The sequence below is a fragment of the Sturnira hondurensis genome, unplaced genomic scaffold (genome assembly GCF_014824575.4).
Source record: "Sturnira hondurensis isolate 20B ecotype Veracruz unplaced genomic scaffold, ASM1482457v3 Scaffold0001221, whole genome shotgun sequence".
NCBI classification, from domain to species: Eukaryota; Metazoa; Chordata; class Mammalia; order Chiroptera; family Phyllostomidae; genus Sturnira; species Sturnira hondurensis.
Window position 1 is genome coordinate 5,638,994 of NW_028073852.1, and position 16,584 is coordinate 5,655,577.

Genomic DNA, 16,584 nt, shown 5'->3' on the forward strand with positions numbered 1-16,584 from the left:
AGTCCGCCAAAAACAAGATAACCTAAACGCCAACAGTAAAAATTAAGAAATTGAATAAGCTTCATTCTACAAGTTCACAGGTTTTATATCAACACTTAATACATGTCAAGACCAAAAGTTCACAGTTGAGAACTAATGAGATCTGAACATTCTATAAAAGAATCTTTGCTCAAGAATGCAATGACATTTCCGAAATTAGATTAAATCCTTCAGTCCTGAAGAGGAATATATTTACTGAAATTGCAAAGGGCTTTTTTACTTCTCTGCGATTATGAAGAACATAACGCAGTGTCTTTAAAAGATGCAACTAAATTGGAAGTATCCCTAAGCTATTACTTGAAGTATAAAAAGATTTGAAAACAGCCAAAAAAACATTTTTTGACATTTAATCTGACAAGGATATCTCGTGGTTGCAATATTAGCTGACAGCCTTGGCTTACAGATACACAAATGGCATTATGTTCTCTGTTAAGCTGTAGTGAGGTTTACAGAAGTTGGCGGTATCAGCTCACCATCTCGTGAAGCAGCACATTGCCGTCTTTGGTGAGTTTGATGTCACCTGCCCCAGAAACAAGCCTGTTCAGAAAACAGAGGTGTTATTAACCCTACATGGCAAGAGCCAAGCAGGACATTCCCAGTGTTTGCCCCTCTGTTCTCCTTCAAACACACCCTGGGCCTGGAAAACGTCCACCGAACCCCGGAGGCCCCACCCGCAGCACCACCCTCTGCAGCCCACAGAACCACTCTCCCCAGATGACTGCTACAGTGATCTCATTCCAGGTGGCGCATCTGCACGTTTAAGAATGAGAGTCATTGGCGAGTGATGACAGTGGTTTGCCCAAGAAGAGTACCTGGAAGTCTACGAGGCACAGGTTGGTGAATTTCCTGCAATTTTTCACTTTGATGAAATGTTACCACTCATTCACTCAATTTAGCTTGTCTTCATCCCTCATATTTATTAGATCATCAAATTCTGTCAACTCGACGACCTAAAAGCCTCTTCAAACCACTGTCTCCTCTCCATCTCCACCGCAATCGTCGCCATCTGCGATCTGGACTGTTTAGCGCCCACAGAGCTCTGAATTGGACTCTACCCTTCGTTTATCTTTCTAAAGGGCAGAATGGCTCAGCCAGTTCCCCTGTCAAAAAGCCTCTGATGGTTTTCACGTTCTCCACCATTTTCAAGGCTAAATCCAAACTATTTAGCAACGACATAGCTGACCTTTCCCAATGTGGCTTACACCTATTTTAAATGTCCCATCTACCAAATGAAATCTTGTGGTTCCCTTAATATGTAATGTTTGTTTTTATTTGTTGGATTTACACCAACTGGCTTTCTTGTTCTTGAAACGCTCTTACAAGACCTATTTCATTTCTTCAACTAGTGAACTCTAACTCACCTGTCCAGACTAAAATCAACTGCTGTGAGTCTTTTCCTTCTCCCATCAATTAGTCCTTTACCTCAGTGTCATGTGATTAAAAGTAAATGCAAGCCACATACTTTAAAATACATGCTATATAGTACATACACGCACATCACATTCATTTCTACCAAAACTGAACTTTTATCTTGGTCGTCTCTGCGTACTCTGTACCCGTAAGTACCTAATAGGCACCTGTTTTACTGTTAATGTACTCCGCTCATTCCTGAGACTGGATCTCTCCTCTCACACCTTTTTGCCCTCACTAGCCTCTTTCCCTCACTATCTCCTAAAGGAAAGAATGGCGCTACATAAATACATGCTGAAAGACTGAACAGACAGGAAAAACCTTGGGCACACAGCGCCCAAATAACTTGCTAAGGACTGACAGCTAGAGCGGGAGCTTGGATCCGAACTCACGCCGGCCAGGCCTCAAAGCCCGCGCCCTCTGCTGCACTGCACCCCAAAACGAAGCCGAAACGAAGGGCATGTGGCCAAACAGTCTTAAAAGGGCAAGGGAGTTAGCTGGCTTCTGTTTCGTGTGAAACACTGTATAAACTTTATAACTGCACATAAGCCTTAACGAAAAGTTGGTCGAGCGGGTGGGTGGAGTGGACGGGGTGGGTGGGGCCTTTTCCTTCGGAAGGCTTCCCTCCTGCACCCGGCCACAGATGACCGCAGGACGGGGGTGAAAATGAGGAAAATCGCCCATAAGTGTGTTCACACGGCTCTTGGTGGAACGTTTGCCAGTCACGACCCAACCAACCGCCGGCGCCCTAACTGCCGCCTCACATTTTAATGGTGCCCTTGGGACCCAAGTTGGTCCGCAGCACGTCCTGCAGCCCTCGGGCGGCGCAGATATTGACCGCCAAGGCCGCCTGGGCCCGCGCCACCTCAGCCTTGGCGTTTGCCGCCTTGATCGCGGCCATCGCAGGACAGTTGAAGGACCACCGGACCGGCAAAAACAACCCCGGCCGCGACTCCGAAATAAAACCCGGCGCCAACGTCCACGTTCTGCAGCCTCAGCCAATCCTCGTCCGGACAGGAAGTGACGCTATCAGGCATCGCCACGCCGGAAGCCGGGAACGCCTCGGGGCGGTCGCGAAGATGGCGTCGTCCGCCTCGGCTCGGTCTGCCGCTGGGAAGCGGGTGGTGAGTCAGGACGAACTGCGGCGGCTGATGAAGGAGAAGCAGCGCCTGAGCTCCAACAGGAAACGCGTAGAGTCTCCATTCGCCAAATACAACCGTTTGGGGCAGCTGAGCTGTGCCCTGTGCAACACCCCGGTGAAGAGCGAGCTCCTGTGGCAGACTCACGTCCTGGGGAAGCTGCACCGAGAGAAAGTGGCCGAGCTGAAAGGCGCGAAGGAGGCCAGCCAGGGGCCGTCCGCCAGCGCAGCGCCTCAGCCCGCCAAGAGGAAGGCGCCCGACGCAGAGAGCCAGGACACGAAAAGGGCGAAGGCCTCGCAGGTGGCCCAGGCGCAGCCCTCCACGTCCGCCTTGCTCACGAACGCTAACCACGCAGGAAAGGAGCCCGCCAGAGCCACCCTCGGTAAGACATCGGGACTTGGTTTACTCCCTGATTATGAAGATGAGGAGGAGGAGGAGGAGGCAGGAGGAGGACAAGAGGGGGACTCCAGCAAGCAGCCGCCCGACGTGCAGGGCAAGGAACACTCACTTTCCTCCTCGCGGGAGGCAACAAGTAGTATGCTGCCGAGCGACTTCTCAAATACAAATCCCCCCAAGGCTCCTCTAGTTCCGCACTCAGGGTCCATTGAGAAAGCAGAAATACATGAAAAAGTGGTGGAAAGGAAAGAGAACACTGCGGAAGCATTGCCAGAAGGCTTTTTTGACGACCCTGAGATCGATGCGAGGGTACGAAAGGTTGACGCCCCAAAGGACCAGATGGACAAAGAGTGGGACGAGTTTCAGAAAGCCATGCGGCAGGTCAACACCATTTCCGAAGCTATAGTTGCCGAGGAGGACGAGGAGGGACGGCTGGACCGGCAGATTGGGGAGATCGACGAGCAGATCGAGTGCTACCGTCGGGTGGAAAAGCTGCGGAATCGCCAGGACGAATTAAAAAATAAGCTCAAAGAGGTCCTGGCCATAAAAGAACTTCAGAAAAAGGAAGAGGAGAACGTCGACAGCGACGACGAGGGAGAACTACAGGATTTGCTGTCTCAGGATTGGAGGGTGAAAGGGGCCTTGTTATAGGTTTGCCAAGGACCCAGTGTTTCCGATACCCTCGCGATTGTATGAAAAGTGCGCTCTCCCTATGACATCGGTTACTCCATACCTGCCTGGACCAGGTTGTTGTGGTACAAATGTGAGCCCGTGAAAATTGGTTTAATGTATTTATAGCACTTTGGAAAATTGGTTTAAAGTATTTTTGAGTTAAAGTTGTTTAGGAATTTTTTAAGCATTATAGTAAAATGCCAACTTTTTCACATAATTAAGGACTGAAATATATAATTTAGAGTTGGAAAAAATCTAAGTTGTAAATATTATACATAAATACATATTCACTTAGTGATTCCGTTTTCGAAATTTATAAATTTATAGAAGAAAGACCAACAGACAGGCTTTTAGATGAATACCAAGTGTATTGGGATATATATGCCTTTTTCTTTTCTGATCCCCGATCAAACTCAAGGGTGGGGGCACTTTGGGTGTTTGTTTCCAAGAATACTACTCATAGTTTCATTAAGTCATTCAGAGTTAATCAGTCCTGTTTCTCTTTCAAAAACATGCTGTAGGAGAACATGGTGAAAAACATGCCAGACGAGACCAGCCTCCTTCTCCCAAAGTGTCTCTTGATTAGACCAAGGATTGGATGTATGTGCATATGAAGATCACCCACAAAACTTTTAAAAAGATGTACAGGAATCAACTCTGAAGCTTTTTTAAAAATTGAGGTGCTAAGCCCTACTATTCAATAAATCTGGAGTGGGAGCCAAGTATCTGTATTAATTTCAAAAGCTTCCCAGTTTATTCTAATCACACCAAAGTTGGAGAGTCACTGCCCAAAATCCAGAACCCATTCATATTTTTTCAAGCTGTTTATTTTGTAAATAACATATTCCATAGGTCACTGTTATTGTATAAAAGAAACACTACCTTTTATTTATGTTCCATCCAGTCTTAAATTTTATGGCAAATTAGGGTTCTGACTTACTGGTTTGTCTATTGTAGGAAGAATATATAGTAAGTCCTCACTTAAGGTCATTGATAAGTTCTTGGAAGTGCAGGGAAATTACTGATATTGAAATCAGTTTACCATAGGTAATGGACATCAACGAGTTAAATTCCTGTGGCATTTCACCAAAACAACAACGTTCTTCACGGACGTGTAATTTTTTTCTCCTTGAGTAACAACTAACTGGCTTGTGCTATTTGGACGTGTAATTTTTTTCTCCTTGAGTAACAACTAACTGGCTTGTGCTATTGTTGGTTTAAATCATTGCTTCTCTCTTTGGAGATAGAGGTATTCAAATAGGAAAAAGGCATTAGCAGTGCTCCACAGATAGAGATGCACACAGCACAGTCAGAAGTGAATGGTAATCATAATAACCAGGACTTGTATGGTTCTTACAGTATAGGTGAGGCAGGATTCTAAGTGATCTGCATCGACTCAGTCTAGTTTCCCTAAAGCTCGGGGTTTTTGTTTTTTTTTGGGGGGGGGGTTCGATTTTTTTTTAATCTTTAGAGGGGAAGGAAAGGAGAGAGGAGAGAAATATCAATGTATGGTTGCTTATGTGTCCCCTGCTGGGAACTGGCCTGCAACCCAGGCATGTGCCCTGACTGAGAATCGAACCACGATCCTCTGGTTGGCAGGCCCGTGCTCAATCCACTGAGCTACACCAGCCAGGGCTAAAGCTCAGGTTTTATGGGGGAAGTACCAAGAGATTAGGTTTGAAAAAGCCTTGAACACTAGATGGAAATTCCTCCTATAGGCAAGATGGGAAAAGACGTTTTTGAGCAAAAAAAAATGTATCTGCTACAAGAAAATTACAGAAGACAACTTCAGTTGCAGTATATACTATACTATTACGTATAGTATGGGCTGCTATATAATCTATAGAATGGAATGAACGTGGGGGGGAAGGAAGCTGGCAGACCACCTGGAAACTAGATTTTAGAAACAGGGTAACCAAGACTTTGATTGGGCGTGAATTGAGAGGAAAGTAATAGAACTGAAAGAACTTCACAGGAAAAACCAGTAACATTTTAGCGACTAGAAGTGGAAGAGAAACAGGAGAGCTAAAGATGGAATTAAAGGGTTATTTTAGTGTAGATGCCTACAAGAAATCATCTAATACTGAGAATCTTATCTTGCCTTTTACCAAAAGTCTTTGCTTTCTTGTGCGGTCAGCTGATTGGTGACGGCAGCTTCGGTCCGATAACGCACAGTGGGCATGCCTGCCTGGACTGTATGGAAGAAACCACACTCAAGAGTTTTCCATCATTCATTGCTTTATTATTTCAGTAGATGAAAAAGTACAAAGATGGGCTTGAATGGTGGGTCCAGTTCTGTGTTGGCTTAAGAGGCTAGGCTAAGGGTCCAGAGGAGCACTGTCCATTTAAAAATACACTGCAAGCCACACACAGGTTTGAAAACTTAATGGTAGCCAGTCGAAGAGTAAAAAGAAATGTGAAATTATTTCTAATGAATTTGTTCCATTATATCCAAAATATTGTTTCAATATGTAACCAATATGTAGATATTAGTGAAATATTTTCCACGTGGGGGGCTCTTTACTTTTGAAATCTGGCTGCATCTAACAGCAGGTCTCAGTTGAGACTGGCCAAGTTTCAAGTTCTCACTAGCCGTTTGTGACTAGTGGCTACCGTTCTTCGTGCAGATTTAAAGAGAAAGGTACACAAGAGGAAAAAGCACGCTCAGAAGGCAGTGGGCAGAACAATGTAACTGGAGCGGTGTTCATCCCTGACGGGGCAGGGGTTCTGGAAAAGCAGCTTACGGACCATGTGGCGGGCCCGACTGCCAAACTCTAAGACTGAAAGGGTGGAACTTTCTCAACAACTGCATAGCCTTGAGGTTGTTGAGTCCTCACGTGTAACGAGTACTGCCACGTATGTTACTGCACACGCAAACCCCACTGAGTTTTCAGGAAGTCCAAAAAGCTCTCAAAACCTGCTCCCAGCCCTGACTGGCATGCCTCAGCGGGTTGGACGTTGTCCTACAAATCAAAAGGTTACAGGTCTGATTCCCTTCCCAACAGGGAGTGTGCAAGAAGCAACAGATCAATGTTTCTCACCCTTCCCCTCTCTCAAAATAAATGAAATCTTAAAATCTCCCAGTGCTCTGTATGCCAGAGCACGAGCGATGGGGCCCTGACCAAATCAGGTGAGTCCTTGCCAGGTCAGAGACCCGAATAAGCAGCATCAGGAATTGGGGGTCCTTCCTGCCCACCACAGGTTGGAGAGCCCTGTACCCCTTTGAGCTGACCACACAGGTTTCGACATTAGACTGAAAGGCCACAACGTTCCCAAGTGCTAAGAATTGGGCCCAAGGGTTTCTCCAGTCTCTTCCTCTCTTTCGAAAACCCCATAATTCAGACAACAATCTATTAAAATCATTGTGAATGCTACAAAGGTAATCCTCTCACCCCTTACCAACTTCATACACTTCCTCTAACTGGGAGAAGAAAAATGCCGACTTCCTAGTTAGCCTTCAAATGTGCCTCTGCGTGGTGCCTTACAATCTATAAGATGCTATCACATATATTTCATTTAATGATGGAAGTAATGACTACTTTTTACAAGGAACAAAATATGACTGGAATTAAAATTGCAGGAAAAAATACAATTTAGACCTAAAACCTTTAATAGTAATAACCACTAGATTAGTATGGAGTAATGAAAAGAACAAGGAAACTGGCAAGAGAAAAGAGGACACAGGTTCAAGTTCCCACTCTCTTATTTTCAATGGCTAGTGATCCCTGGGCAAGTCACCTCTGAGCTTTAGTTTGCTGTACTGTGAAATGATGCCACCTCACAGGGCGTGGTGAGTCAAAGGTCACGTGAAAGGGGTTTAAAAAATGAAAGTGTGGCCCCCTGGCCAGGTGCCTCGGTTGGAGTGTCATCCTGCGCGCCAAAAGGTTGCTGGTTCCTTCCTGGCCAGGGCACATGCCTAGGTTGCAGGTTCGATCCCAGTCAGGGTGAGTTCTCTCCCTCCCTCCTCCCCTCTCTCAAATCAATAAACACAGCCTCCAGTGAGGACTTAAAAAACAATCAAACCGTTCTTCATGGCATCACACAGCAAAGCGGTTGGCCACATGTCAGCAGGAGCTGTGGGCGGTCCTGATCGCCCAGAGGCATCTTAAAGGGAGACAAGGAGAGATTAAAGTGAGTCGGGGGCAGAGACCAGAGTCAGCAAGTGCACCCAGTCCCGGCTGCTCCCAGTCCTCAGTCCCCTTTTCTGCCATCACCATTCCACTTGGCTCATTTGGCCTGTCACTTGGCAGGCAGAGCTATTCCAGCGTCTGCTCCTGCATCCTTCACTGAAAGCACTCCCCGCCTCAGAGGAGGAAAGCGGTTCCATCTGGCTGCACCTCCATCTCCTAACAGCACTTGGCAGGCTGCAGGCGCACCAGGGGGCCAGCGGTCACCTCAGGGGGAGTTCACAGGGCCGCACTGACTGGGTGGTCAGTGGTGGGGACCGGGTGCTTACTGGGGGGTGTGTGTGTGCCCGGTACCTGTTTGCTGGTCTGCCAGGCATGGTTGTGAGTACCAACCAAGCTAGGCTGTCAGATTATTAATAATGGTTACCATTTACTGAGTTCTGACATGTGTCTGGCAGAATGCCAAGGCTTGACACGCACGTCTCATCCTCGGAGCAACCCTGAAGAGGACAGCTCCATTGTCCAGATGGGGGAGCCTGCTCGGGGCAACAGGCCCAGAGTCCCTCCCATCACCCTGCATCAGCGTGACTTAACATTACCTTGTACTTTCAAGTCTCCCCACCCCCAGGTGAGTGAAACAATTATCACCTCCATTTTGGCCATCTTGTTCAAGGTCACTCCACAAGTTCATTGCTAAAGTAGTCCTAAGATGTAACTTGATTCCCACTCCAATATTTTACTAAAATGTGGAAAATGGGAGAGGACTCCTCAAAACAGCAAGAATTAAGATTAGGGACGTTCACTGTCAAGTGCAAGGGTGCTGCTGTTCAGAGACTTTGGCAGGGTTGGGAAGCCGTGTTCCTTGAAGTTTATCAGACTCTCCACACTGCCCTGCTTTCCCCGTTTCATCAGCAACAAATTTAACTCCTTAGTCGTCTCTGTTGGAAGCCAGAATAACGACTTCAATTCCTAGACATTCCAACTGGGAAACACCCGTTACACTGCGCTCTGTGGTCCACCACTTCTTAACTAGGTGGCCCCGGGTAAGTTCCTTCACCCCTCGTTCCCCAGCCACAAAATAGGAAGAGCAATTGTTTCTACTGGGATGACTGAGAGGACCGAATGAGGTACATGCAAGTGGGTCCTTTTAGTACAGATACTCAGATAACACGAGTGGAGTAAATGAATAAGCTACGGCCCTACCTTCCAGAAAACTACAGTCTGGTGGTGTGTAAACAGTGCAAGAAATTGGACAGCCTCCACCGTTGACTATAACGAGACAGAGCTGATCGTGTTGAGATCTGACCTTCCCCTCTCACTAGCCACGTGGTATCTGCCCACTCAGTTCATTCTCTGAGCCTCACCTGTGCCGTCTCAGGGCGTTATGCTATCTGGGCACCCTCCCTTAGAAGCCCCTGCCTGTGTGTCACTGTGATATTGTGAAGTATAATAAAAAATGCCTGTATGTATTTCGGCCTTCCTCTGGTTTCTGCCAGAGCTCCCAACACCCTTGGAATTTCCTAAATGATTAGAGTGTTGAAGGGGGTAAAGGTGTCATTTGTTATTCAAACCAAGCCCCTGTTAGCCGCACCGAGTTTATGTTAATGAGGTGACACCTGGAAGTGTGATTGCCAGTGGAACGACTGCAGCATGACAGTGTTAGAACATTCAGCCCCTCCTCCCACCCGTCCTCGTCCTCTGGCAGAGAAGGGAGCTGGAGGCTGGGTTCAGTCACCAATGGCTAATGATTTAAACAATCGTGTGATGACTAATCTATGTGATGGGGCCTCCACAAACACCCGAAGGGCAGGGTTCAAGAGCGTCTGGACTGGTGAACAGGTGGAGGTGCTCTGCACCCCTTCCCACATGCCTTGCCTGTGCATCCCTTCCGACGGCCTGTTCCTGAGTTACAGCCTTTCATGATAAACCGGTAATCTACCAAGTAGCCTTGTTTTCCTGAGTTCTGTGGGCTTCTCTAGCAAATTAATGGAACCAGAGAAGGGGGCCATGGGAACCTCTGATCAATAGGCAGCCTGCCAGTCAGAAGCACAGGTCACATCCTGGGCTTGATTATCACCTGAAGTGGTGGGAAGGGGCAGCTGTGCCACCGAGCCCTTCCCCTATGCGGTCGACACTGACTCCAGGAAGACCGTGTCAGAACGGAATTAAGCTGCAGGACGCCCAGCTTGCCACGGAATTGCTTGGTGTAGAAACCTCCCGAGGGTGGTGTCAGAAGTTGAGTGGTAGTCAGAGCAGCAGAGCACATTGTGTGTAATGGAAACGCCAACACGAGTTTCTCCTTCACACTGGCCACACCTGGAGCTGAAGGCAGGTGAGGGAGACCACACCTGGCTGGGAGCTCCCAGAGAACGAGAAGGGTCAGGGCTTCCGTGCTATACAGGAAAGAGCACAGGGAGCACGGAGACCTGGTCTCCAACCCCCACCACCGCATTAGAACTGGAAACCCAACATTCATCCGGCCACCCATCAACCAGCCCCAGAACAGGGGAACTGAAGGTGGCTTTCCAAACAGGCTCATCTCTTTGTAAAACACATTAGCCCTTTGAAAACTATTAACCTGCCTAAAAAATATGACCGCCAGGCCTTCACACCAGAAAACCCAACCTAGAAGCTCAGGGAAGATGGCAGCAACTTTGAGTCTCTCTCACTCGGTGTGTGACCTCAACCCTCCCCTCGAAGTCCATGCCTGAGTCGCAGGTCAGTCACTGCCCGAGGCACACCTAACCACCCGCTCTGCTCTGCACTAGTCCAGCCTGGCAGCTGCGGCACCAAGACGCTCAGGCGAGAGGCCAAGAAGCCCCTCTGGTTAAGCAGCAGCCTCCGCGGCCGTGTGAAGAATGCCACGGGCTGATCTGAGTGATTACATCTCACTACAGCTGTTCCCTTTTAAATATTTATTCAGGCAAACACCACCGCTGTTTTTTCTTTTTACAACTTATTTTAATCGGGTGATTATTACGCAAATCAAATCATAAAATCGGCTCTCAGTGCTGAGATCTACATGATTCATAGACCAGAGCTTATTACAACAGGAGTCCACTGAGTGCAAACCAGCCTCTCGAGCGCCCACACTGTCTCTCCAAAGGTGAGCAGTCTTCCCTCCATTCTGCCCACAGCTGCCAGGCGTGCGTAGTGAGCAGCATAAAAGACGAACAACATCCGCCCTGGCTGGCGCAGCTCCGTGGATTGAACCCCGACCTCCAAACGGAAAGATCACTGGTTCGATGCCTGGGTTGGGGGCCAGGTCTCCAGTCGGGGGCATGGAAGAGGCAGCTGAGCGATATTTCCTTCCCCACCTCTCCTCTCTCTAAAAATAAACCTTTTTTAAAGGTTTATTTAAACCTTTAAACGTTTTTTAAAAAAATGAACATAATCCACCCATTTTCCTGTGATTTTGGGGGGGTAACAATCCTGACGAGTCCAAACCGGCAGTTCAGGCTGCATTTTTTTTCTATATTGATTTGTTTATTTTTAAATATATTTTATTGATTGTACCATTACAGTTGTTCTATTCCCCCCATTCATTCCCTTCCACCTGCACACTCCCTCCCCCACCATTCTCCCCCCCTTAGTTTATAACCACGTGTCTCAAGTTCTTTAGATTCTATATTTCCTCCACTATTCTCGCCCTCCCCCCTATCTATTTTCTACCTACCATCTATGCTATTTTCTGTGCCTTCTCCCCCCTTCTCCCCCTCCCTCTCCCCTGTTGCTAACCCTCCATGTGTTCTTCATTTCTATGGTTCCACTCCTATTCTCGCCCTCCCCCCTATCTATTTTCTACCTACCATCTATGCTATTTTCTGTGCCTTCTCCCCCCTTCTCCCCCTCCCACTCCCCTGTTGCTAACCCTCCATGTGTTCTTCATTTCTATGGTTCCACTCCTGATCTAGCTGTCCTCTTGGTTTGCTTTTGTTTTAGGTGTGGTTGTTAATAACTGTGTGTTTGCTGTCCTTTCACTGTTCATATTTTTCATCTTCTTTTTCTTATATAAGTCCCTTTAGCATTTCATATAATAAGGGCTTGGTGATGATGAACTCCTTGAACTTGACCTTATCTGAGAAGCACTTTATCTGTCCTTCCATTCTAAATGAAAGTTTTGCTGGATAAAGCAATCTTGGCTGTAGGTCTTTGGATTTCATGACTTGGAATACTTCTTTCCAGCCCCTTCTTGCCTGTAAGGTCTCTTTTGAGAAATCCGCTGACAGTCTGATGGGTACTCCTTTGTAGGTGACTGTCCCCTTATCCCTTGCTGCTTCTAGGATTCTCTCCTTCATTTTAGTCTTGGCTAATGTAATTATGATGTGCCTTGGTGTGTTCCTTCTTGGGTCCAACTTCTTTGGGACTCTCTGAGCTTCCTGGATTTCCTGGAAGTCTATTTCCTTTGCCAGACTGGGGAAGTTCTCCTTTATTATTTGTTCAAATACGTTTTCCACTTGTGGCTGTTTCTTTCCCCCTTCTGGTACCCCTATAATCCGGATGTTGGAACATTTAAAGATGTCCTGGAGGTTCCTAAGCCTCTCCTCATTTTTTTGAATTCTCATTTTTTCATTCCTTTCTGGTGGGATGTTTTGTTCCTCCTTCTGGTCCATTCCATTGCTTTGAGTCCCAGTTTCCTTTCCATCACTATTGGTTTCCTGTGCATCTCCCTTCATTTCAATTAGTTTAGCCTTCATATGTTCCTCTAATTTGTGACTATGTTCCTCTAATTTGTGACTATAATCTACCAGTTCTGTGAGCATCCTGATAAATAGTGTCTTGAATTGTGCTTCTGAGAGGCTGGCAATTTCTCAGTCGCTGAGAGTTATTGGCTCTGGGACTTTGAGCTCTTCTTGCACCATCTTTTAGGCTGTTCATGCCTGTTCCGTAGCTGGATCAGAGCCCTAAAGTGTTCACTAGAACAGGGCAACTAAGTCGCTGGGTTGTGACGTTGTATGTGGGGGCGGGGTCAGAGAGTAACAATTTCGTCCCGTCTGCCGCCTGCCGCTGCGGCCCCGGCGCTGCACCCACCACCGCCACCAGGCCCACGCGTTTCGTTCCACTGCACGTGAGTGTGCCACCGTCGTCAGCCCTCCACCACTGGGTTCGCCCCCTGGGGCCTGTGTGGTCCGTCTCACTGTGGGCGAATGTGCGACCGAGGTCAGTCTGCCCCACACCCCGACTGGTTCCGGGCTGCCTGTGTGCCTAGGTCGGGGGATCCGTCCTGCCCGACCCAGCTCCGCTGCTGGCTCCGCCTCTCTTACCGTCCTGTTGAACGGTTCGTAGTTGTCGGACTTCCATATAATTCCGTTTTCTGGCCTTTGGGTGTGTCCTAGTTCTCCAAACCTTAGTTGTATTCAAACTTGGTTGTGGGAGAAGGCACAGTGTTTCCACCTATGCCTCCATCTTGGCGGAAGTCCTCCAGGCTGCATTCTTAAAATGCAGGCTCACAGGCAGGATCAGGGAGGCCTTGGGGTCAAGGTCTGAGGCAAGGGCTTCACCACCTCGGGACTGGGAATAACTAGCAACTGGCAGGAGGGATCCTGCTTATTTGCCACCAAGGTAGTTCTTGATACGGATCCTGAGACTATTCCAATAAAACTCTCCCTTCAAAAATGCACTCACACACAATATTTATATAAGAATTTCAGGAGGTTCAAGGACACCCCAGACCCTGTCCACAGACCCCGGAGGGGTCCATGAGCCTCAGGTTATTTCTTACTTCTCTGACGTTAACATCCAAGTATCCCTCATTTCTCCCCTGCGTCTTTTTTTAAAAGATTTTATTTTTTAGAAAGAGGAAGGGAGAGGGAAAGAGGGCAAGAAACATCAGTGAGAGGTTGCCTCTTGCGTGCACCCCCCACTGGGGACCTGGCCAGCAACCTAGGTTCTGTGCCCTGGGCCCTGACTGGGAATCCAACCAGAAGCCGGACTCAATCCACTGAGCCACACCAGCCAGGGCTCTCCCCTTCACCTTTACAGAAGCCACCTCACTCACTCCCAGTTTCTCTACCCAGCAGCCAGAGTGAGAGCAATTCTGTCAAAACCAGTCAGATCACGCTAATTCTCTGTTCAGTGCAATCCACGAGCTTCCCATTGTACCTGCAATAAAAGCCAACACCTTTACGGTAGTTCCTAAGATCCTACAAGACCTGTCTTGGGATACCCTGCTGACCGCACCTCCACCTTTTCTCAGCCTCGACTCCGGCCACTCTGGCCACACCCTTGCTGTCTCCCCACCAGACAGACACTGCCTGGCCTTTACTTGCTGCTCCCTCTACCCAGGACTCCACGGGGCTCTCCCCTTCATTCCTTGTGGTCTTTACTGCATCGTTACTTTGTTGGTGAGGCCTTCCTGGCCCCTATTCGCACCTGCAACCCTGTCCTGCCCCGCCTGGGACCTCCTATCCTCCTCTCCCTTCTTTTCCTCCAGAGCACCCACCTCACCTTACACACTATGCGCTCTACTTACTGTTTACTCTGTCATCTCCCACACCAACCTGTTACATTCTCGAGGGCGAGGATTTCTGCATTTTTGTCTCACTGCTGTTCTCCAGCTCATGTTATGGTGCCTGACACCGAGTAGGCACTCCATACAGAACTGACTGGTTGATGAGCAACTGAATGATTAAACTCTGCAGGGGTATGCATGTGTCCAGGCTGGGGAGCAGAGGGAATGTACATTGCCTGAAATACCCCTAAGGACCAAGCGAGTTCATGTGAGTCATCTCATTTCATTGTCTCGCACAGTCCTGAGAGGTATTTCGATCCCCATTTCACCATGAAAAGTGAGCCCCAGAGAAGCTGGGAAAACATGATGGCTACACAGCCAGTGGTGGATCATAACTCAAACCTAAGTCTGTGTGGTTCCCACCACACATTAGCTCGTTCTCTCTAGTGGCGGTTCCTCCTTCTCTAAGGAAATGCAACTGCCAGCTACTTCCGTTGTTTTGCCTCCGAGGGCTGAGTAAAAGAGATCAATCACTTGGGTTCCTAGGAGATCTAATCAGGCAAAACAAACATTTAGAACCTGCGTCTTTGGGCACATTTGTGTCAAACACAGTCAAAGGTGCGATGTGATGAACACTCTTCTGAGGGAGCTTAGCGCTTTCAGAGGTTCGTCCATTTATTCCATTCACTCACGGGTTTCATTCACTGATTCACACACATGTGCCGGGTACCTGCCACGTGCCCAGGACTGATCTAGGCACCGAGGATAAGAAGGTGCTCAAGACACAGATGTCACTTTCTGCAAACAGGTCTGACGTCTAGGGCAATGCTGCCCCATAGAAGCATCACGTGAACTAAGTGTGCACTTTCATATGCTCTAGTCACCACATTTGCAAAAAGGTAAAAATAAAATTGAGATGAACTCTATAATTTATTTTTACTTAACCCCACACATCCACAATGATCACTGCAACATGTAATCAACATAATAAATTACTGATGAGATATTTCACAGTCCGTTTTGTTTGGTAACACGTCTTTGAAATCTGCATGGACTTCACACTCCCAGTGAATCTCTGTTCAGAGGAACCACGTGTCGAGAGCTCAGGAGCCAGAGGTCACTGGTGGTGACAGCATTCGACAGCACGGGGGCCAGGGGAAAAGATGCGGTGGCGGGGATTTCCCAAACACCACGGTAAACGCAGTGACCAGAGACTTGTTCAGGATCCCTCACTGCTGGTCAGGACCTGAGCCTCCAGTGGCCTTCCAATCCCAAAACCTCATTCATTCTGTGACACATTAGAGGCTCTCCCCCACTCCGGACAATGGAATTGTGGGGGGCCACACAGAATATGCAAACAAAACTCACCCTTTCCCTTTGGGTGCCTCCTCCTTGCCTCTCATTTCCTGCTTCAGTCAACAGCATCATCGTGTACCTTATTCACTCCAGTTACCCTCATTTCACCAAAGTCAGCACTTTGGATGATAATTTAAAATCTAAATGTCCATGGAACACCTTTCTCTCCACCCAAACTAAATGAGCTTGTTCAGGACAGCTTCATTGGCCACAAGGACCTTTGTTCCCCAGGTTCCATGGAGATGGAACTGGAATACATCACTGCATAAGCTTAAGGTGTGCAGCATAAAGGTCTGACTCGCACGACTGTGAAACAATCCCCGCAATGAGTTTAGTTGGCATCCATCACCTCCATTCAGCAGAGTAAATGCAGTGGTAGAGACTCAGGATCGTTCAACTTGGGCCTCCAGACATAATACAAAGAAAAAAATTTTTCCCTTAAAACTATGGACCACTTCACGAATTAGCACGCCACCCTTGCACAGGGGCCACCTAATCTTCTGTGCATTGTTCCCATTTGTACAAGCTGCCAAGGCCAGCACGCAGAACTTCTCCGTTAGTTCCTTGACCTCAGTCTCTTCCCCTGCCCAGCTTCCACAGTAGTTACTGCTTCCTAAGGCGCTCCGTGGGTCTCCAAGCCCCGGGTAACACAGGCCGAGCTCTTTTTCTCCTAACACAGAACTGGTCCAGGATCTCAACCTCTCTAACAATGCCCGGTCGTTTGCCCTTCCTCGATCCTGCACAAGTTCGCTTACCTCCTCTGAGCCTGCTGCTCTTCTGTAAAAACAGCCACCCTAATCTCTCAAAAAGTTGACCCAGGTTTAAAAGAGATCAATACACCTGAAACGACACATAATCAAGATTACTCTCTCCACCACTTCTCTACATTTTCTATCCAGTGCCTCTTTTTAATTCAGTATTATTTGTAGAATACTTCCTAGGCGTTAGGCACTGGGTGCAAACAGGACAGAGAGCATACAGAAAAGTAGACTGA

General features: G+C 47.8%; 2 protein-coding genes and 1 pseudogene across 4 annotated transcripts in view; 1 reads left to right on the plus strand and 2 right to left on the minus strand.

Moving 5' to 3' along the window:
• CCT6B (chaperonin containing TCP1 subunit 6B) overlaps positions 1 to 2,537 on the minus strand; it is a 26,635-nt gene extending 24,098 nt beyond the window's left edge. For 2 of the 3 annotated variants that reach the window (XM_037066535.1, XM_037066527.1), the window contains exons 1-2: positions 2,214 to 2,535; positions 513 to 576 (exon numbers count right to left, since the gene is read on the minus strand). In XM_037066535.1, coding sequence (XP_036922430.1) covers positions 513 to 576; positions 2,214 to 2,350 — 201 coding nt within the window. In that variant the 5' untranslated portion in view covers positions 2,351 to 2,535. Of the gene's footprint in view, positions 1 to 512; positions 577 to 2,213 lie in introns of all 3 variants that reach the window. The other variant, XM_037066543.1, reaches the window with a different exon arrangement.
• On the plus strand, positions 2,495 to 4,280 carry ZNF830 (zinc finger protein 830). Its single transcript, XM_037066629.1, has one exon. It carries the CDS (start codon positions 2,529 to 2,531, stop codon positions 3,633 to 3,635), a length of 1,107 nt encoding a protein of 368 aa, XP_036922524.1. The 5' UTR covers positions 2,495 to 2,528; the 3' UTR covers positions 3,636 to 4,280.
• Positions 4,281 to 16,030: 11,750 nt separating this feature from the next.
• On the minus strand, positions 16,031 to 16,131 carry LOC119003366 (uncharacterized; annotated as a pseudogene).
• Positions 16,132 to 16,584: the final 453 nt, after the last annotated feature.